This window comes from Oncorhynchus mykiss, chromosome 23 (genome assembly GCF_057628025.1).
Source record: "Oncorhynchus mykiss isolate SJ-2025 chromosome 23, ASM5762802v1, whole genome shotgun sequence".
Classification (NCBI taxonomy): Eukaryota; Metazoa; Chordata; class Actinopteri; order Salmoniformes; family Salmonidae; genus Oncorhynchus; species Oncorhynchus mykiss.
The window spans coordinates 53,176,065-53,198,854 of NC_143044.1; the positions used below are offsets into that span (position 1 = coordinate 53,176,065).

Sequence of the window (22,790 nt, forward strand, 5' to 3'; positions counted from 1 at the left end):
GGAACGTCTAGGTGTCTCGATCAGCCTTACCTCGGGTTTCATCCCGAGAGTAATGGGCAGGTGGAGTGAGTGAACCAGGATGTGTGCAGGTTTCTGCGGTCATATTGCCAGGACCGGCTGGGGGAGTGGGTGGCGTTTGTGCCCCAGGCCGAGTTGGCTCAGAACTCACTCCGCCACTCCTCCACTAACCTCTCCCCCTTCCAGTGTGTACTGGGGTACCAGACGGTTCTGGCACCTTGGCATCAGAGTCAGACCAAGAATCCTGTGGTAGACGACTGGTTCAGGCGGACGGAGGAGATATGGGCGCCACCCATGTTCACCTCCAGCGGGCCGTGCTGCGCCAGAAAACCAGCGCAGACCGTCACCGCAGTGAGGCCCCGGTGTGACCGGGTCTGGCTCTCGACCCGAAACCTGCCCATCCGCCTGCCCTGCCGGAAGCTGGGTCCACGGTTTGTAGGGCCATTTAAAGTCCTGAGGAGAGTGAACGAGGTTAGTTATAGGTTACAGCTTCCCCCCGGTTACTCGTTCCATGTGTCTCTCCTCAGACCGGTGGTGGCTGTTGACAGTCTGTTGACAGTCTGTCTGATATAGTAGTCTGATACAATGGTCTGTCTGATACAGTAGTCTGATACAGTACTCTGTCTGATACAATAGTCTGTCTGATACAGTAGTATGTCTGACACAGTAGTCTGTCTGACACAGTAGTCTGTCTGACACAGTAGTCTGATACTGTTATGCCCGGGGTGTAGTGGAGGAAGGAGTTAGACGCAGGAGACAGAGAGTTCAGAGTAGGCACTTCTTTATACACCGACCAGGTGAAAACCGACGCCACTCAAAACAAATACCCCAAAACACAGGGGAACGAAACAGTATAACAAAAACAGCTCACGTACACAAACAACCGTGACATACATGCGTGTACAACGAGAACACATGAAACAATCCCGCACACCCAGCAGGCGAGCTGGCTGGATGGCTAATAAAGCCCAACTAATAACCTAATTGACAACAGGTGTAACTAATAAACAGACGGGGGGGGGGGGGGGGGGGATCAGTGGCAGCTAGTAGGCCGGTGACGACGACCGCCGAGCACCACCAGAACGGGAAGGGGAGCCACCTTCGGTAGGAGTCGTGACAGATACAATCAATAGACTGTAAACTCTCCTTCCAGACCCATATCAAACATCTCCAATCCAAAGTTAAATCTAGAATTGGCTTCCTATTTCACAACAAAGCATCCTTCACTCATGCTGCCAAACATACCCTTGTGAAACTGACCATCCTACCAATCCTCAACTTCGGTGATGTCATTTACAAAATAGCCTCCAATACCCTACTCAACAAATTGGATGCAGTCTATCACAGTGCAATCCGTTTTGTCACCAAAGCCCCATATACTACCCACCATTGCGACCTGTACGCTCTCGTTGGCTGGCCCTCGCTTCATACTCGTCGTCAAACCCACTGGCTCCATGTCATCTACAAGATCCTGCTAGGTAAAGTCCCCCCTTATCTCAGCTCGCTGGTCACCATAGCATCACCCACCTGTAACACGCACTCCAGCAGGTATATCTCTCTGGTCACCCCCAAAACCAATTATTTCTTTGGCTTCCAGTTCTCTGCTGCCAAAGACTGGAACGAACTACAAAAATCTCTGAAACTGGAAACACTTATCTTCCTCACTAGCTTTAAGCACCAACTGTCAGAGCAGCTCACAGATTACTGCACCTGTACATAGCCCACCTATAATTTAGCCCAAACAACTACCTCTTTGTCTACTGTATTTATTTATTTATTTTGCTCCTTTGCACCCCATTATTTTTATTTCTACTTTGCACATTCTTCCGCTACAAATCTACCATTCCAGTGTTTTACTTGCTATATTGTATTTACTTTGCCACCATGGCCTTTTTTTTTGCCTTTACCTCCCTTATCTCACCTCATTTGCTCACATCGTCTATAGACTTGTTTATACTGTATTATTGACTGTATGTTTGTTTTACTCCATGTGTAAGTCTGTGTCGTTGTATGTGTCGAACTGCTTTGCTTTATCTTGGCCAGGTCGCAATTGTAAATGAGAACTTGTTCTCAACTTGCCCACCTGGTGAAATAAAGGTGAAATAAATAAATAAATAAAAATTAATAATCAAATTGATTTATAAAGCAGAAACCCAGCCTAAAACCGCAAACAGCAAGCAATGCAGATGTAGAAGCACACTATTCTGTCTGATATAATAGTATGTCTGATACAGTAGTCTGATGGGGTAGTCTGTTGTATACAGTAGTCTGACTGATACAGTAGTCTGATAGAGTAGTCTGTCTGACACATTAGTCTTTCTGATACAGTAGTCTGGTGGGGTAGTCTGCCGTATATGTCACGTTCTGACCTTAGTTCTTTGTTATGTCTTTGTTTTAGTATGGTCAGGGCGTGAGTTGGGTGGGTTGTCTATGTTAGTTTTTCTATGATTTGCTATTTCTGTGCTTGGCCTGGTATGGTTTTCAGTCAGAGGCAGCCATCAATCGTTGTCCCTGATTGAGAACCATATTTAGGGAGCCTGTTTTCTATTGTGTTTCGTGGGTGATTATTTTCTGTTGTCTGTTGTGTGTCTGCACCACCACCAGACAGAACGGTTTTCGATCGTTTCTCTTTGTTATTTTGGTTATTTCTGTGTTCATTCTAATAAATATGGACACATACCACGCTGCACCTTGGTCCTCACCTTCTTCCACCAACAACGGCCGTTACAGTATACAATAGTCTGTCTGAAACTGTAGTCTGTCTGATGGCAATGATGGAGATGAAACTATTTTTAAACCCACTTTCAGAACATTTAATTATCAAATGATCAATATATAAAACACATGTATTTTGGTGCTGCTGCTATATTGTTACCTAAATGTAGGAGCACACAGCAGAAAGGTTACACAACCAGTTGCAATTTTAGCATGTAAATCTTGTGTATTCCAGCAAAGCCACAATACAACACAACACTAAACAATACATTAATTGCAAGGTAACGGTTACAAACAGTGCCCATAAACTGTTAGGGCCCAACATCAGAGTCCCAACAGCAGAGTCCCAACAGCAGAGTCCCAACACCTTACCACTGCTACACCTGGCTATCAGCGGAGCCTTGTCTGGCAGCGAAACGATTCATTCAGCCTCATTTACTGATTTAAAAAAAACATAGCTGATATGGCTGACTTGTTTAAACAAATGTGGTTTCTACTGACAATTGAGATGTACAAACTATGGCATAAGGGAAGGAGGAGCGTATAAGAGGCAATCCGTAATTTCGATGAAGCCATAAATGAGCGAGCGAGGACAGACGTTGTCAATATAACTACTTGTTCAGCACTTTTGAAATATACAAAAAAGGGAAAAGGGACCAAATGATTAGCGTGAGGCACATGGACTACTAACAGCTTACTACACAACATACACTTAGTATTACTTTCTTAGCTACAGTCTACATATCTCCCTGGCATATTACATCATTTATGCAGCAGCATACAAGGCATTTTTGGACTCACCTTGTTGTGCTGTGAGCACTTCCTTCCAAACCACTCATTGTTGAATTTGCGATTTCTAACTTGTTGTGTAGTGTTTATGTCCAATGGCCGATAAGCACCGATACGGTTTATCTATAATTTCACTTTATTATTTATCTTCATTTGACAAGGATTAAAAAGGATTTGCCAGTAGATTGTCGACTTGATTCATGATGATGTCTACTAGCTAAGATTTTGAAAGAATGATGTTGACATGATCTGTCCAATCAACGCTGCTGTACATGTAACATGATTTGACGTCATTTTATCAATGACCTTGAGCCTTCTTGGATGGGCACTTCTAATGTAACTCTACGGCAGCACCCAAAGGGCTAGAATTTTGGAAGTCTACCCATCGACTTCGAGGTGACGTAGTGTCCCCATGAGAGACAGAACACTGAGCCAATCACGGCACAACGCTCCGTATTTGTTGCTGGCTTGCCCCACCACCACAGAAAGCACTATACTTTTAGAAAACACAGAGAATAAAAATATATATATATAACACACTCTCATGAAGACAGAACAGTCCAAGGGATTGGTGAAAGAAACGTCAAAGATTAGTCAAACATTAACAAGAAATCAGTGGTCTGGGATGGTCCAGTACCAGAATGGGTTCAGATCCAACCCATTGCTCTTTCAACATTCCTACCTTTACCTCTCTGTCTTATCCAATAAACAATCAACTGGTCCACTCTACCACAACAACAAAGATTGACAGGAAATCTATAACTAAGATCTCATGTACATTAAGTCTCTCAATAGGAGTTACTGCTGTTTATACTGTATCTGCCTTGTTTGTTTTAAAACAGTCAGTCAGTGGCATCCACAGGACAGACGACCAGTGAAATACTATCTGAACCACCAGGGTTGAAGAATGGATAGAGTTTCTTAGAAAATTTGGAGCGTGTGAAAGAGTAGATATGAGACCTGGCCTCCACATTGTAGAAGGATACCTGTCCCTTCTCATAATCCACAAACACACCCACTTTCAGGGGCTTCTCTCTCAGTAAGAGGGTGACAGGGGAATCAGCGTGCGCTGTGTACTTTCCATCCTTCAGCTCCACAGTCCAGTATCCTTTATAAGGGATCGGTCTAGACCTCTCATTCCTATTGATGGACCTTCTGACCACTCCCAAAGTCCACTCAGTCTTCCCCTCCACCTTCACCTCATAGTAGAACTTCCTTGAGAAGCCCACATTTCCGAGGACACCGGACCAATTTTTATACCTCTTCCTGTTGTCAGAGAGAACCTGATTTAGTTCTCCATGTCTCACTTGTTTCCCGTCATCAGACAGGATGAGGTTACGATGTGCAGTATCAGGGTCTAGAGTCACATCCACTGTGGAGAGAAACATACACTATGTAAACACAATGACATCACCATCAGTGGTATAATACACTATGTAAACACAATGACACCATCATCAGTGGTATAATACACTATAGTAAACACAATGACATCATGACATCAACATCAGTGGTATAAAACACTATGGTAAACACAATGACATCATGACATCAACATCAGTGGTATAATCCACTATGGTAAACACAATGACATCATCATCAGTGGTATAATACACTATGGTAAACACAATGACATCATGACATCACATCAGTGGTATAATACACTATGGTAAACACAATGACATCATGACATCAACATCAGTGGTATAATACACTATGGTAAACACAATGACATCATGACATCACATCAGTGGTGTAATGCACTATGGTAAACACAATGACAACATCACTGGTTATAAAACACTATGGTAAACACAATGACATCATGACATCAACATCAGTGGTATAAAACACTATGGTAAACACAATGACATCAACATCAGTGGTATAATACACTATGGTAAACACAATGACATCATCATCAGTGGTATAATACACTATGATAAACACAATGACATCATGACATCAACATCAGTGGTATAATACACTATGTAAACACAATGACATAATGACATCGACATCAGTGGTATTATACACTATGGTAAACACAATGACATCATCATCATTGGTATAATACACTATGGTAAACACACTGACATCAACATCAGTGGTATAATACACTATGGTAAACACAATGACATCATCATCATTGGTATAATACACTATGGTAAACACAATGAAATCATGACATCAACATCAGTGGTATAATACACTATGGTAAACACAATGACATCAACATCAGTGGTATAATACACTATGGTAAACACAATGACATCATGACATCAACATCAGTGGTATAATACACTATGGTAAACACAATGACATCAACATCAGTGGTATAATACACTATGGTAAACACAATGACATCATGACATCAACATCAGTGGTATAATACACTATGGTAAACACAATGACATCAACATCAGTGGTATAAAACACTATGGTAAACACAATGACATCCGAGACACTCTATTTGGTATAATATGTTATGTATTAATTTGTGGATGTCACAGAGCATAAAACACACCTGCATGTCTTCTGATGGTTTCAAAGTCTGAAATATAGAGTAAGAGACAGTTGGTTATGAAAATGAGCAACATACTGATGGATATCACAAACAACTGTAAGTGCACATTTGTGTTGTTCAACCCAGACCTCAAACTATGAAGACCTATAATAATTTGAATCTTAGTGAACATATGGGGAGAAACACTGGCATATCTGACACCCCAGCAGTCCCAGGAAGGTGGGGAGACCAAGAGCCAATTTGTTATACAGTATACGCACAGTATATATAATAAATCATTTTGACAGTAACCCTCCATAAATTTGTTCATAAACCTTTTTCTTTTCCATATGTGATAGGAAGCTAAATGTAGTTTTTTTGGCTTCAGGAATGTGACTGAAAAAGTGAAAAAGAAACTGATTGATAGTTTGATGGGATAGTCAGTGCTGTTGTCAAGGCTACGACAGCACCAGTGTAATGAGTGGAGCTTTGTGAGGTGTTCAAAAACTCATATCAGACCGAGAGCCTAATGTTTCTTAGATAGTTCTTTATGTGTTTTAGTTTAGAAAATAATCTCTCTGCAGAAGCAACAGTTACAGGGATGGTAAAAACAGCTTGAGTTGCCGTAGCAACATCAGGGAAACTGGGCAGAAGGGAGTTGTACTTCAAATACAGCAGTTCAGTAATATCTATAATCAATTAATAATGTTTTTTATTTAACCTTTATTTAAACTATGCAATTCAGTTAAGAAACAAATTCTTACTTTACAATTTTTATTTCTTTTTTATTTTACCTTTATTTTACTAGGCAAGTCAGTTAAGAACAAATTCTTATTTTACAATGAGGACCTACCCCGGCCAAACCCGGACAACGCTGGGCCAATTGTGCGCCGCCCTATGGGACTCCCCATCACAGCCGGTTGTGATACAGCCCGGGATCAAACCAAGTAGTGACGCCTCTAGCACTGAGATGCCGTGCTTAGACCGCTGCGTCACTCGGGGGCCCACAAGCTGACAGTCCCCGAAATCAGGCACTAGAATTACTTAAAAATATGTTTGTTTACATGACTTATTTGTTCATGTTTACATGACTTATTTGTTCATGTTTACATGACTTATTTGTTCATGTTTACATGACTTATTTGTTCATGTTTACATGACTTCTTTGTTCATGTTTACATGACTTCTTTGTTCATGTTTACATGACTTCTTTGTTCATGTTTACATGACTTCTTTGTTCATGTTTACATGACTTATTTGTTCATGTTTACATGACTTCTTTGTTTATGTTTACATGACTTCTTTGTTTATGTTTACATGACTTATTTGTTCATGTTTACATGACTTATTTGTTTGATTTCCCACCGTTTTATAAGTCAGAAGACGTGTATTTGACGTGTATTTGCCTCCCTATGGTGGTCAAAAGTATCACTACATTTATTATTTATTTATTTATTTTACTTCACTGCAACGTTAAGTCAAAGGGGCAGGGGCAGTCCTTGGAAAAACATTTTTTTATTAAACTAGGCAAGTCAGTTAAGAACAGATTCTTATTTTCAATGACGGCCTAGGAACAGTGGGTTAACTGCCTTGTTTAGGGACAGTACGACAGATATGTACCGTGTGAAGTCGGGGACTTGATCTTACAACCTTTTGGTTACTAGTCCAACGCTCTAACCACTAGGTTACGCTGCCACCCCAATTCAGCACGACTTCAATTCAAGGCACAGACATGGCAAATCAGTCTCTGAATTTGTTTCGAGCAGGAGGATCTAAATATATAACAAATGCGACCTACACACTTCCTTAAACCTAAAATAAGTAAAGAAGTAGTTTTGTGGAAGTCAAACGTTTAATGCGGAGGCAGACACATTGCACATGCTCAGAGCGAGAAAATCGAGCCCTTAACATCACCCTTCTCCCCTTGTCTATAGGAGGAATGTACACTGTTTAAAGGTTAGAATGACTAAAACCATAGAGAAACAGTGCAAAACAGCTGTCAACTCAACTGCTTTTATTAATCGCCGTCCTCGACACGTTACGGAAAGAGATGAATTATCAATGTATCAGGAAAGACTGTCAAGGCATTTATTTTACATTTATTTTACAATCTGCAATGATTGAAATTACAACTTGAATTACTGAACAAGTAATTACATTATTACCACTGACCAAATAGGCCTGTCTACCAATGAACATTTATCCATTAGCCAAAGCTAAGCCTTGGTACCACAGAAAGCCCATCATCGATTCGATAGGCATGCAGCCGCATAGACATGTCGCGATTACAGCATGATAGTCAGTGATCGGTAGTCTATACTTCAATTTTTATTTCAGGGGGGGCGAACTCCGACCTTGCGGGTGTCCAGAGAAACTGTGTTATGCCAGTGGTGAGATTGATGGTAACTTCAGTCAAATTTAGTGCCAAACACTGACACAATGTAATAAAACACTGGACTGGACTTCCTGACGGGCCGCCCCCAGGTGGTGAGGGTAGGCAACAACATCTCCTCCCCGCTGATCCTCAACACTGGGGCCCCACAAGGGTGCGTTCTGAGCCCTCTCCTGTACTCCCTGTTCACCCACGACTGCGTGGCCACGCACGCCTCCAACTCAATCATCAAGTTTGCGGACGACACAATAGTGGTAGGCTTGATTACCAACAACGACGAGACGGCCTACAGGGAGGAGGTGAGGGCCCTCGGAGTGTGGTGTCAGGAAAATAACCTCACACTCAACGTCAACAAAACTAAGGAGATGATTGTGGACTTCAGGAAACAGCAGAGGGAACACCCCCCTATCCACATCGATGGAACAGTAGTGGAGAGGGTAGCAAGTTTTAAGTTCCTCGGCATACACATCACAGACAAACTGAATTGGTCCACTCACACAGACAGCATTGTGAAGAAGGAGCAGCAGCGCCTCTTCAACCTCAGGAGGCTGAAGAAATTCGGCTTGTCACCAAAAGCACTCACAAACTTCTACAGATGCACAATCGAGAGCATCCTGTCGGGCTGTATCACCGCCTGGTACGGCAACTGCTCCGCCCTCAACCGTAAGGCTCTCCAGAGGGTAGTGAGGTCTGCACAACGCATCACCGGGGGCAAACTACCTGCCCTCCAGGACACCTACACCACCCGATGTCACAGGAAGGCCATAAAGATCATCAAGGACATCAACCACCCGAGCTACTGCCTGTTCACCCCGCTATCATCCAGAAGACGAGGTCAGTACAGGTGCATCAAAGCTGGGACCGAGAGACTGAAAAACAGCTTCTATCTCAAGGCCATCAGACTGTTAAACAGCCACCACTAACATTGAGTGGCTGCTGCCAACACACTGACACTGACTCAACTCCAGCCACTTTAATAATGGGAATTGATGGGAAATGATGTAAATATATCACTAGCCACTTTAAACAATGCTACCTTATATAATGTTACTTACCCTACATTATTCATCTCATATGCATACGTATATACTGTACTCTATATCATCGACTGTATTCTTATGTAATACATGTATCACTAGCCACTTTAACTATGCCACTTTGTTTACATACTCACCTCATGTACATACTGTACTCGATACCATCTACTGCATCTTGCCTATGCTGCTCTGTACCATCACTCATTCATATATCCTTATGTACATATTCTTTATCCCCTTACACTGTGTACAAGACAGTAGTTTTGGAATTGTTAGTTAGATTACTTGTTATTACTGCATTGTCGGAACTAGAAGCAAAAGCATTTCGCTACACTCGCATTAACATCTGCTAACCATGTGTATGTGACAAATAAAATTTGATTTGATTTGATTTACATTAATTATCTATCATACTATAACTGCAAACAAGATTCCAAGAAAAAGTACATTCAAAATATTAGAAATCAGTTCTTCCTTTACCTGGACTCCAGTTTGTGTTCACAAAATCTGTGGAGACATTATATTTAACCAATATTAATCATTGAGATATACAGGTTTTTCATCACTGTACACAAACGTTTAGACATTGTCAATGTATTATTGATGTACTGGAAGACTGCATATACCGAAGCTATAGTTTAGAACCCTGTAATAAGGACATCCTCCATAATGACTTCTAGAGCGATGCACCCAGAAGAGTGTACCGTCACTACATCCAGTCACTCACTAGTTCATACTTGTCCATACTTGTAAATGCTCATTCTTTAATGCTTTCTTTGTACCTATGTGTGTCCTCTGTAACTGTGTGCCTTTTTTGTTTGCTGAAATCTGTAGTTTTGGATAAAAACGGTTATAATCACAATGGAGTAAAACATTGACTTCAATCAGGCACGACAACTTAATGCTCTTAAACATATCCATTATCTCCATTACATATCCATTATTTAACTGTATTACTGTGTAGCTGTGCTTATCCTTGTCCTGATTGTAATAGAGTTGTCAGTTGGACTGGAAATCCATAGTTTTTCGTTAAACATTTTAGTCTAGGTGTTCACTGCCAAATGTTTGTTTTTTTAAATCAGCCGTGCAATGATGGGCTGCTCCTTCACACAACAACTCCTTTGGCAGAGGTCCCCTAAAATGCTACTTTAATAAACTACAGATTTCAGCAAACAAAGAAAGTCACACAATTACACAGGACAAACAGGTTCAAGGTAAGAGTTTAAGAATTTACATTTTTACAAGTATCGACTGATAGTCGGAGGTACAGTCCACAGCCACTCATCACCACTCAACTCCATTGACAAAGCTAACATTTATAAGCCATCATATACAGTAGGTAACAAAGCCTTAATACTTACCCAGCTGAGAAGTCAGTATTTCTACAGATAAACACATACATATAGTCAATTAGACACATCAATGGTGTCCAAGGGGGAATCAACATGTGTTGGCTAACTCTCTAGTCTACACTCTAAAAATAAAAGGTATGATCTTTTAGGATAATAAGGTTAAAAAAAATAAACTTAAGATTAATTTAAGAACCTATACTCTGCCATCAGGTCGTATTTTATTTTGTGTATTTTACCCCTTTTTCTCCCCAACAGTCCTGTCTCATCGCTGCAACTCCCGTACGGACTCGGGAGAGGCAAAGGTCGAGGTAGTTTCTTCCGTTTCTTCTGAACCACAACCCAACCAAGCCGCACTGCTTCTTGACACAATGCCCACTTAACCCGGAAGCCAGCGGAACCACCGTAGAGCTAGCGACGGTGTCAGCGTGCAATGCGCCCGGCCCGCCACAGGAGTTGCTGGTACACGATGGGACAAGGACATCCCTGCCGGCCAAACCCTCACCTAACCCAGACGATGCTGAGCCAATTGTGCGCCTCCCCATTGGTCTCCCGGTCGCGGCCGTCTGCGACAGAGCCTGGACTCAAACCCAGAATCTTTAGTGGCAAAGCTATCACTGCCTTGTGCCACTCGGGAGGCCCAGCAATTAATTTTTTTAACCTTTGTAGACTTAAGGGGAGCTTTGAAGAACCTTTTCAAAATTTCTTTTTGGAACCAGTAAGTGACTAAATTCCAACTCGTGCGTATAATTCAAATTGAGAACATTGGCATTATGGGTTAGCTAGGACTCAGGTAAGGCGTTACAATACAGTTTTTTAATCACTATTACATGAACTAAGAAACCTACTATATACTCTTTTGTTTTCTAGCCTATGAAATCTGTGTTTTGGAAACGTGGATCCTTTGTCTGGCAAATGCATTTCTGTTGTTATGCTATAGGAGTGTTGGATTCCCTGTTTTGTGGTTACTTTGGAATGGCGAAATCACATGACTGGATTACTAATTGCCTTTAAATTTGACAAAAGACCTCGCTGAATGGAACGCTGACGAAAGGTTTATGAACGTGATCACTCATCAGACCGGAGGTAAAGAGGCGAACATTTCATCTGACCGGAGGTAGAACTAGTGGCGCTCCTCAACTGTAAATGGATGTCCCCTGTGACAGTGTTAGAAGTGACTGATGCTATTGAAGCTCTGTGACAGTTTGATTTGCGCTTTTCACTGTGAATAAAGAGGAGAGAATTGTGGTTGTTCTTCCGTTTTGTCTCTGCTCTATGTGTTGAATGAATTTGTGGAACTTGTAAGCTTGGAATCGATCGCTCGTGTAGCTTGGAATCGTGTGTGTCTTTTGTTGTTGGATTTGCGCGCTGAGACAAGAACTCATTGTGGAGCGGCAAAAAGAGGACGCTTTGCTGATTGGCTGCTGTGTCTGAGTTGTGATGACTTCATTTTTGGCTCATTTTAACCTATGCAGTGCTAAAATGTGTTCACACCGTGCTGACGGTTGCAAATCAATGGAATTGAATGGGATTTGATGTTCAGTGCTCTTATCTGCCCTTACAATGGATCCAATTGAAACATTGCAAAAGTATAAAGGATCTAGAAGTGCTAAGTTGGGTGCACTTACTAAAAGAGAAATGGGATCACACAACTTATGGGGGATGATGGAAATGTTGAAATCTTTGATGACACAAAGATTTCTCAAAGTTGGTTAAGTTGTTGCATGATCTCAATGAGTCCATAAAGGCTTTGTATTCTGCTGAGAAGGCAAAAAAGTATCAGGTTGAATGGTATTGCCCAAACGCAGCAACACGGAATTGTTTGGCAACCAATATGGACGTTAGAAGCACAGTAAAGCACAGCAGCAAAAAAAACTGATGAGGATGTCCAGACAAGGGACAGTATCTCCAATGTCTCATCAAAACTGATGAGGAGGACCAGACAAGGGACAGTATCTCCAATGTCTTATCAAAACTGATGAGGAGGTCCAGCCAAGGGACAGTATATCCAATGTCTCATCAAAACTGATGAGGAGGACCAGACAAGGGACAGTATCTCCAATGTCTCATCAAAACATGTAAATAGATCACAACACAGCAGGCACTCAGGACAATCCACCACATCTTCTATCAGGCTCTATTTGAAGGCTGAAAGGGAAGCCTCACTGGTTAAATCTGAAGCATTGAAAAGTAAACATGCATTGGAGAAACAGGAGGCTCAACTCAAGGCACAAAATAAAGGTTTGGAGCTTGAAGCTGAAATATTAGCTAACAGTGCTAAGCCGCATGTATTCCATGAGTAGGAAGCCACTCAAGAAATGGGGAAACAAAGCAGATGATTTAATGAACGATACCTAAATGTAATGGGAAGGCCTGAAGATACCATGGGGAAGGTTACTCAAAGTAAAATGGTGACCACCACCACTCAGGTTGTCACACGTCTCCATACTACACAGTCACACATCTTGGCTGACCTGGGATCCCCATTGTTCACCACGTCTGTTCATACTGCACAGGGTCCAAGTACTATGTTATAACTACCACCACATACAGCTCTGTTCATACTGCACAGGGCCAGGGTCCAAGTACTATGTTATAACTACCCCCACATACAGCTCTGTTTATACTGCACAGGGCCAGGGTCCAAGTACTATGTTATAACTACCACCACATACAGCTCTGTTTATACTGCACATGGCCAGGGTCAATATACTATGTTATAACTACCACCACATACAGCTCTGTTCATACTGCACAGGGCCAGGGTCAAAGTACTATGTTATAACTACCCCCACATACAGCTCTGTTTATATTGCACAGGGCCAGGGTCAAAGTACTATGTTATAACTACCCCCACATACAGCTCTGTTTATACTGCACAGGGCCAGGGTCCAAGTACTATGTTATAACTACCCCCACATACAGCTCTGTTCATACTGCACATGGCCAGGGTCAATATACTATGTTATAACTACCACCACATACAGCTCTGTTCATACTGCACAGGGCCAGGGTCAAAGTACTATGTTATAACTACCACCACATACAGCTCTGTTTATACTGCACAGGGCCAGGGTCCAAGTACTATGTTATAACTACCACCACATACAGCTCTGTTTATACTGCACAGGGCCAGGGTCCAAGTACTATGTTGTAAATAAGTACTATCACCATATACAACTGTTCATCATAGGTCAACTAACACACTGTTGTAAGACCAAAAGGTAGGCAGCTGTAACTTCCAACTAGGGGAGGAAGGCCTTTCAACCCAGATCAGGGTGGAGCTGACAACACGGACAGTATTGTCAACATTCTGCTACACCAAAATGCTGGTAAGGCAGCAAAGGTTGTCTTCATTACCACCTCTTAGTGTACGACTGGGTGACCCACTACACTACAGGTTCTTTGTACCAGTGTTTAAGGGTGACCCACTAGACTACATATCTTTGTACCAGTGTTTAAGGGTGACCCACTAGACTACAGGTTCTTTGTACATGGCTTTGAACACGCTATCGAAGACCGGACCGAGAACAGCAAAGATAGGTTGTACCTTTTGGAGAAATTCACCATTGGGCAACTCAAATTTTAGCTCAACTCCTTTGTCTTACTGAAGTCGAGGTAGAGGTTGTTGTCCTGTCACCACACTGCCGGGTCTCTGACCTCCTCCTAAGACTGTCTCATTGTCTTTGGTGATCAGGCCTACCACCGTGTTGGAGTTCTAAGTGTCCATGCAGTCACGAGTGAACAGGGAGTACCCGAGGGGACCAAGCACGCACCCCTGAGGGGCCCCTGTGTTGAGGGCCAGCATGGCGGATGTGTTATTGTCTACCCTAACCACCTGGGGGCGACCCGTCAGGAAGTCCAGGATCCAGTTGCAGAGGGAGATGTTCAGTCCCAGGGACCTTAGCTTAGTGATGAGCTTGGTGGTGTTGTAATCTGAGCTGTTGTCAATGAACAGAATTCTCACGTAGGTGTTTATTTTGTCCAGGTGGGAAAGGGCAGACTGTGGAGTGCAATAGAGATTGTGTCATCTGGGGTTCTGTTGGGGTGGTATGCGAATTGGGGTGGGTCCAGGGTGTCTTGAATGATGGTGTTGACGTGAGCCATGATCAGCCTTTCAAAGCATTTCAAGGATATTGATGTGAGTGCTAAGCAGTGATAGTCATTTAGGCAGGTTACCTTGGTGTTGTTGGACACAGGGACTATGGTGGTCTGCATTTGATTGGATTTGAATAATAATAATAATTAAAAATGTTAAAAAATAAAACACTATCAACAACCAGGAAGTCATGAGTACCTTTGTTGTCTCTGGCTTGGAGATAAGTAGCCTTGATGACAGCAGTTTTGTTGAAATCCTTTTCACACAGAAAGAAATCCCTGTAACTAAGGAGAACATTCCTACCAGCGGCGGCTGGTGGGAGGAGCTATAGGAGGATGGGCTCATTGTAATGGCTGGAGTGAAATCAATGGAATGGAGTCAAACATGAGGTTGTCCGTGTGGTTTCCACAAGCAATAACATCTGCTAAATATGTGTATGGGACCAATCAAATTGGATTTAATAGGATTGATGTTTGATACCGTTCCATTTATTACATTCCAGGCATTACAATGAGCCCGTCCTCCTATAGCTCCTCCCACCAGCCTCCACCGATTCCTAACCAGACAGATGTGAACATATGGCCATATTTGGAAAAGGTGCATCTCAAGCAGATTGATTCTGAAGTTGTATTGTTGACAAACATACCTCAGGCCATTGAGCCATGGATGGTCATAAACAGCCAAGAAGATGAGGCCCATACGCTGTGAAAACCACTCTGGTCTGGATTGTGAATGGGCTTCTAAAAAAGGGGAATGTCTCCACCTATGGGCGGTCTCACGTAATGTCACACAGAATATATGTGGCAGAGCTGGAAGAGGTGCTGCAGCAACAGGTCAAGCATGATTTCCCAGAGCACCACCATGAGGAGCAGCTTGAAATATCAAGAGAAGATCATCTCTTCATAGAGAGTGTATCTGTCAGCCAAGCTGGTGGTGGTCACTATATTATTTGCCTCCCACTGAGGAGTGAGGATGCTGAATTTCCCAACAACTGCTGTGTGGCAGTACAGCGTGCTCTCAACTTGAAATGGAAACTCAGTAAGAATCCCTGGTCCTGTAAGGACTATACCAACTTCATGGCAGACATCCTGGACAAAGGCTTTGCAGTGATGGAGCCAATAGACTTACAGAACGACAGCAGCAAGATAGTTTGGTATATTCCTCACCACAGAGTATGTCATCCCAAGAAGCACAATCTGAGGGTGGTATTAGACTGTGGAGCCACCTAACAAGAGACATCACTGAATGCTGAGCTTCTACAGGGTCCAGACATGACAAACCATATCATTGGTGTTTTGTCCAGATTCCACCAAGAGCCTGTTGCCTTCATGACAGATGTTGAAGTCATGTTCCACCAGGTGAGAGTTCCAGAGCAGGACACAGACCTGAGATTTCTCTGGATCTGGAAAAGGAGCTGGAGGATTGGAGGTGCTCTTCTATGTGGATGCCTGTCTAAAATCAGCAGCAAGTGAGGAAGAAGCCTTGACACTTACTCAGGACCGCACATCACTGTGTTCTAAATGAGGCTTTAGACTGAACAAATGGATCAGCAACAGTCAAGTTGTTGCCTCTATTCCTGAAGAGGAGAAAGCAAAGGAGATAACGGATCTGGACTGGGATCAGAACATGCAACCAGTAGAAAGTACAATGGTGCATTGAATCAGACTCAATAAATTTACAAATATCCATTCAGGACAGACCACTTGCCAGAAGAGGCGTTATATCTACGGTGGGCTCTGTTTACGACCTGTACAGTTAACTAGGCTAATAACTTACTAACTAACAAATAATATATGCACACACTCTGATTTGCACTGATCTGAAAAGAGCATTCACTGGTAGGTGATCGAAAGGTTTTCATGTACTTTTGGAAGATGGGCAGGGACTCGGCTGTCCTAGCTTCAGGGGGAAACTGGTTCCACCATTGGGGTACCAGGACAGAGAAGAGCTTGGACTGGACTGAGCGGGAGCTGCCCTCCCGGAGGGGTGGGAGGGCCAAGAGACCAGAGGTGGCAGAACAGAGTGCTCGGGTTGGGGTGTAGGGTTTGAGCATAGCCTGAAGGTAGGGAGGGGCAGTTCATCTTGCTGCTACGTAGGCAAGCACCATGATCTTGTAGTAGACAAATAATTCGGGTTGACATGGGAGAACTTGGGAAGGTTGAAAACCAGGCGGGCTGTAGCATTCTGGATCAATTGCAGGGGTTTCATGGCACAAGCAAAGAGACCAGCCATCAGAGATTTCTAGTAGTCAAGACGGGAGATGACAAGTGCCTGGATTAGGACCTGTGCCACTTCCTATTTGAGGTATAGTCATATGGATGTCGACCATGAATGTGCAGTAGTGAGACACTGCTTTGATGTTTTCAGAGAATGACAGGGTTTGTCCAGGTTCACGCCAAGGTTCTTTGCACTCTGGGAGGACAACACTGTGGAGTTGTAAATTTTGATGGAGAGGTGTGAGGATATGATGGAGCCAAGTGACTTGGTGTATAGAGAGAAGAGGAGAGGAACGAGAACAGAGCCATGGGGGACACCAGTAGTGAGAAAACGTGGTGCAGACCCAGATCCTCTCTACTGATGGTTTCCAGTGTCGAAGGTAGTGGATAGATCTAGGAGGATGAGAACAGATGAGTGAGTCTGCTTTGGCCATACGGAGAGCCTCCGTGACACAAAGAGCAGTCTCGGTTGAGTGACCCGTCTTGAAGCCGGACTGGTTAGGGTCAAGAAGATTGTTCTGAGAGCGATAACGAGAGAGTTGATCAGAGATAGCACGCTCAATTGTTTTGGAAAGAAAAGAAAGGGGTACAGGTCTATAGATTGATGTCAGATGAGTCAAGTGTTGGTTTCTCAACAGTTTTCCTTGTGTATCCACCAAAGGATATCCAGCCAACTTGACACATCTGTGGGAAGCATTGGAGTCAACATGGACCAGCATCCTTTGGGAAAGCTTTTGACACCTTGTAGAGTCCATGCCCTAACGAATTGAGGCAAAATGGGGTGCAACTCAATATTAGGAAAGTGTTCCTAATGGTTTGTACTCTCAGCGTATGTCAGACTTGTTCTGGAAGAGGTGGACCAAAGAGTATCTTCCTGAGTTGCAGGAGCAACAAAAATTAACAAGAGAAGAAACTTTGTCCCTGGAGATATGGTTCTCATCGGAATGACTCTTGTCTCTGTACGAAGTGTTGATGGGTTAAAGGTTCCAAACTCTCTGTTCAAGCAGTTGACATAGTTAGGACACCCATCGGTACCACTCAAGACATGTAGCAGAGGTCTCTTCATGGTCCCCAGGGCCAGAACAGAGGCTGGGAAATGCAGAGTATTAAATAAAGCCATGACTACATCACAGGAAGTTTGTGGCACCTTATTTGGGGAGAACAGGCTCATGGTAAAAGCTGGAGCAGAATAAGTGAAATGCTATCAAATACATCCAACACATGGTTTCCAGTTGTTTGTTGACATTCCATTTGCTCCGTTCCAGTCATTATTATGAGCCATCGTCCACTCAGCAGCCTCCACTGGACTACATGGAACTGTCTGCCACCCCAGTTAACTCAAGTAAACACTAAAAACAGATGAAAAAAAAACAGATTAAAGAGCACCTTGCGGCACAACGGGGACTGTGAAGACGTTTGTATATATTTTGTATTTTGTAATGTTATGTATAGTATGTATTATATTGTTGTGTTTTGTTTTGAGTTTGGAACCCAGGAAGAGAAGCCGTTGACTTGGCAGCGACTAAATAGCAAATACTAAACTCGTGGCTCATGGGGCAAGTCACACAAACCACCCCGACTCCAGAGGGCTGGTTAGACAAGTGAGAACCCAGACCACCAAGCTGTGTCTGCTGCTGGAGGCCCACATTAGGTTTCCTCTATGTTTTGAAGTTGTAATTGTTTTGATCCCACAAGAACAAGGAGTTTGGTTGATGAAATCATGTTTCTGGTTTCCTACTATGGTTATCATGGGTATTTGAAAGCAAGATGGAGCCTCACCTGGACACAGCCCTTTTCCCATGTTCGCCTTTCCTTATTTAGGGTTTGGCATTATGGGTCAGCTAGGTCTCAGGTATAGAGTAACCATACATTATGGGTCAGCTAGGTCTCAGGTATAGAGTAACCATACATTATGGGTCAGCTAGGTCTCAGGTATAGAGTAACCATACATTAGGAGTCAGCTAGGTCTCAGGTATAGAGTAACCATACATTATGGGTCAGCTAGGTCTCAGGTATAGAGTAACCATACATTATGGGTCAGCTAGGTCTCAGGTATAGAGTAACCATACATTAGGAGTCAGCTAGGTCTCAGGTATAGAGTAACCATACATTATGGGTCAGCTAGGTCTCAGGTATAGAGTAACCATACATTATGGGTCAGCTAGGTCTCAGGTATAGAGTAACCATACATTATGGGTCAGCTAGGTCTCAGGTATAGAGTAACCATACATTAGGAGTCAGCTAGGTCTCAGGTATAGAGTAACCATACATTATGGGTCAGCTAGGTCTCAGGTATAGAGTAACCATACATTATGGGTCAGCTAGGTCTCAGGTATAGAGTAACCATACATTATGGGTCAGCTAGGACTCAGGTATGGAGTTACCATACATTATGGGTCAGCTAGGACTCAGGTATTGAGTTATCATACATTATTGGTCAGCTAAGACTCAAGTATGGAGTTACCATACATTATGGGTCAGCTAAGACTCAGGTATGGAGTTACCATACATTATGGGTCAGCTAGGTCTCAGGTATAGAGTTACCATACATTATAGGTCAGCTAGAACTTTTTATTTATTTATTACATGAAGATAAAATATTCTGCTATATATAATTTTGTTTTCTATTTAAATTCTCATGTTTGCTTTGATCATGGAAAGACTCTGTAACCTGTGAAATTACCTGTGTTTTGTATACGTGGAGCCTTTGTCTGGCAAATACATTTCTGTTTGTTTTTACACCATTCGAGATTTGTATTCCATCTTTTGTGCTTACTTTGAAAGCGTGTATGACGGCAGCATCACATACCTGGAGTTTCAACGTAAGTTTTGAATTGGATTACGAAGAGCCTTTATAAAATGGTTCACATAATTCTTTCAAAATGATGATATGAAGACACTACTTACCTAGCTTCCCATTGTGGTCATCTGTAAACATGCAGAGTAGGTGGAAGACAGTGAGAACATCATTAACATGGACACTAGAAGATATAGTCTCTCTCCGGGACTCCTTGTCTCAAATCACTTCTCTAACGTCACAAATCCCAATTGAGTTCCACGCACCTAAATAACTCCAATGTGAGACAACTTCTCCAATGAAGATATTCTACCCTGCCACCACTTCTTAATGTCATTAAATAAATGTAACTGGTCAATCAGATAACCTGGTCCATCAGAAACTACCCACTGGGCAAACTACGTAATCTCAACGTGGATATTTGGGTAATATTTGGTTGAGATGTTGATCAACGAGATAACAACCTACAGTATATTCACCCACTCATAAAGACTGCCAAAAGTGAATTGAATTTCCAGTGTGTTATAACAAAGTTTTCAACCATCCAGCACAACCAAATGACAGTGGAAAAACAGTGTTTGATATTTGGTTTTGTTGTCACCATCATGTCCATCACTGCACTTTCAACTAATTTAAAACACAGAAAAGTTCAAATGGGAATACAATGTCAGATATTTTGTTTATTTATACAACAGATTCATGTGAATGTCCATGTGCTTCATCTAATAGCAGAACCAAATGACCTGGATTACAGTTTAAAAATGTAAAACGTCAAATGGTTGACATAATTCAGGTAAAGTGATGATCTGAAGATACTACTTACCTAGCTTCCTAGTGATGTCATCTGTAAACATGTAGAGTAGATGGAAGACAGTGAGAACATCATTAACTTCTTTGGGATAGGTTGCAGCGTTTTCACTTTGGATGAATAGCGTGCCCAGAGTAAACTGCCTCCTACTCAGTCCCAGAATCTAATATATGCATATCATTAGTAGATTTGGATAGAAAACACTATAAAGTTTCTAAAACTGTTTGAATGATGTCTGTGAGTGAAAGATTAGTGGAATCTGTGTGGGTAGCTGGACAGGTAGGATGACTGACAGTGAAGGTGAACAGGTGGTCACGTTTCAGGTGACAGAGGAATGGATGAGACTGAGGCAGGAATTCCTTTAACCATAAAGTGGTATATTTAGAGTAGTCTGTGGTGGATTCATGGATGCACAGAACTTCTGGATCAGACGGAGTTAAGGAAGAGAAAGCAGCGAGATCAGGCGATGGCAATTTCCTCCTTTTATGGAGTTTTATAGATCTGCCGGACAATTCCACCTGACCTAATTAAAGTGCCCCTGGCCCAGCTGAGTAAGTGGCAATGAATTAAAGGATTATTCCACCAACTCCATGTGCCTTTTCTACAGTGAGTATAACAGAACTCATTTGGCAGGCGAAAACCTGAGAAAATCCAACCAGGAAGTGGGAAATCTGAGGTTTGTAGTTTTTCAACACTTGGCCTATCGAAAACAGTGTCTATGGGTCAATTTGCACTTCCTAAGGCTTCCACTAGATGTCAACCGTCTTTAGAAACTTGTTTTAGGCTTCTACTATAAAGGAGGGGGGAATGGGAGCTCTTTGATTCATGGGTCTGGCAGAGTACCACAGGCTCATGACGCTCAGTCACGAGAGAGTTAGCTCTCATTCCATGGCTTTTCTACAGACAATGGAATTCTCCGGTTGGAACATTATTGAACAATTATGATAAAAACATCGTAAAGATTGATTCTATACAATGTTTGATATGTTTCTACGACCAGTAATCTAACTTTTTGGAATTTTCGTCCGACCTTTCCGCTAGAAGTTGCACGCGCTTTTTGATTTGTTTACCAAACGCTCTAACAAAAGGATGTATATGGACAGAATTGATGAACTTTATCGAACAAATCAAAAATTTATTGTCAAACTGGGATTCCTGAGAGTGCATTCTGATGAAGATCATCAAAGGTAAGTGAATATTTCTAATGCTATTTCTGACTAATGTTGACTACGCAACATGGTGGATATTTCTTTTGGCTGGTTTGGGCTCTGATCTCCGTACTCAGATTATCGCATGGTATGCTTTTTCCGTAAAAAAAAATTAAAATCTGACACAGAGGTTGCATTAAGGAGAAGTGGATCTAAAGTTCCATGCATAACACTTGTATTTTCATCAACATTTATAATGAGTATTTCTGTAAATTGATGGCTCTCTGCAAAAATCACCACATGTTTTGGAACTACTGAACATAACACGCCAATGTAAAATGAGATTTCTGGATATAAAAATGCACTTTATAGGACAAAACATACATGTATTGTGTAACATGAAGTCCTGTGAGTATCCAAGATGGCGTAGCAGTCAGACGTCTTGTCCTGTCCCTTGTATATATAGTTTTTACATATTTTTCTTTGCATATCTTTCTAAATATTTTGCTAAACCTCAACATCTAAATACTCTCCTGCAACCCGCCTCACCCAATGTAGCGTGGATCTGCTTTTTTTTAAAGTATTTATAATTACTTCGGATCTGTAACCCCTCAACTGAAGCTAGCCAGCTAACTACCAGCTATCAGTCAGTAAACCATTGCTAGTGTTCATCAGCTAACCTATAGCTCGGAAAGCTCTCGCCAGTTCGAACAACGCGACTCTAACCAGAGCATAACTGACCTATTATTTTTATCCCCGGATTCCCACCGCAAACAGACTTTTTATCTGGATCTTCACAACTAGCTAACCGCAACCCCGGATGACTACTCCTGGCTAGCTTTTCCATCCACTTAGCTTGAAGCTAGCCCGGCCAGAGCTCCTGTGCTACCACCGAAGCATACACCTGGGCTACAAT

The 22,790-nt window shown here is 42.3% G+C and overlaps 1 protein-coding gene across 1 annotated transcript in view; it reads right to left on the reverse strand.

Moving 5' to 3' along the window:
* Positions 1 to 3,640: 3,640 nt before the first annotated feature.
* LOC118943935 (butyrophilin subfamily 2 member A1-like) overlaps positions 3,641 to 22,790 on the reverse strand; it is a 35,303-nt gene continuing 16,153 nt past the window's right edge. Inside the window, exons 7-9 of the mRNA XM_090217667.1 lie at positions 9,938 to 9,964; positions 6,050 to 6,076; positions 3,641 to 4,894 (exon numbers count right to left, since the gene is read on the reverse strand). Coding sequence (XP_090073793.1) covers positions 4,365 to 4,894; positions 6,050 to 6,076; positions 9,938 to 9,964 — 584 coding nt within the window. The 3' untranslated portion in view covers positions 3,641 to 4,364. The remainder of the gene's footprint in view (positions 4,895 to 6,049; positions 6,077 to 9,937; positions 9,965 to 22,790) is intronic.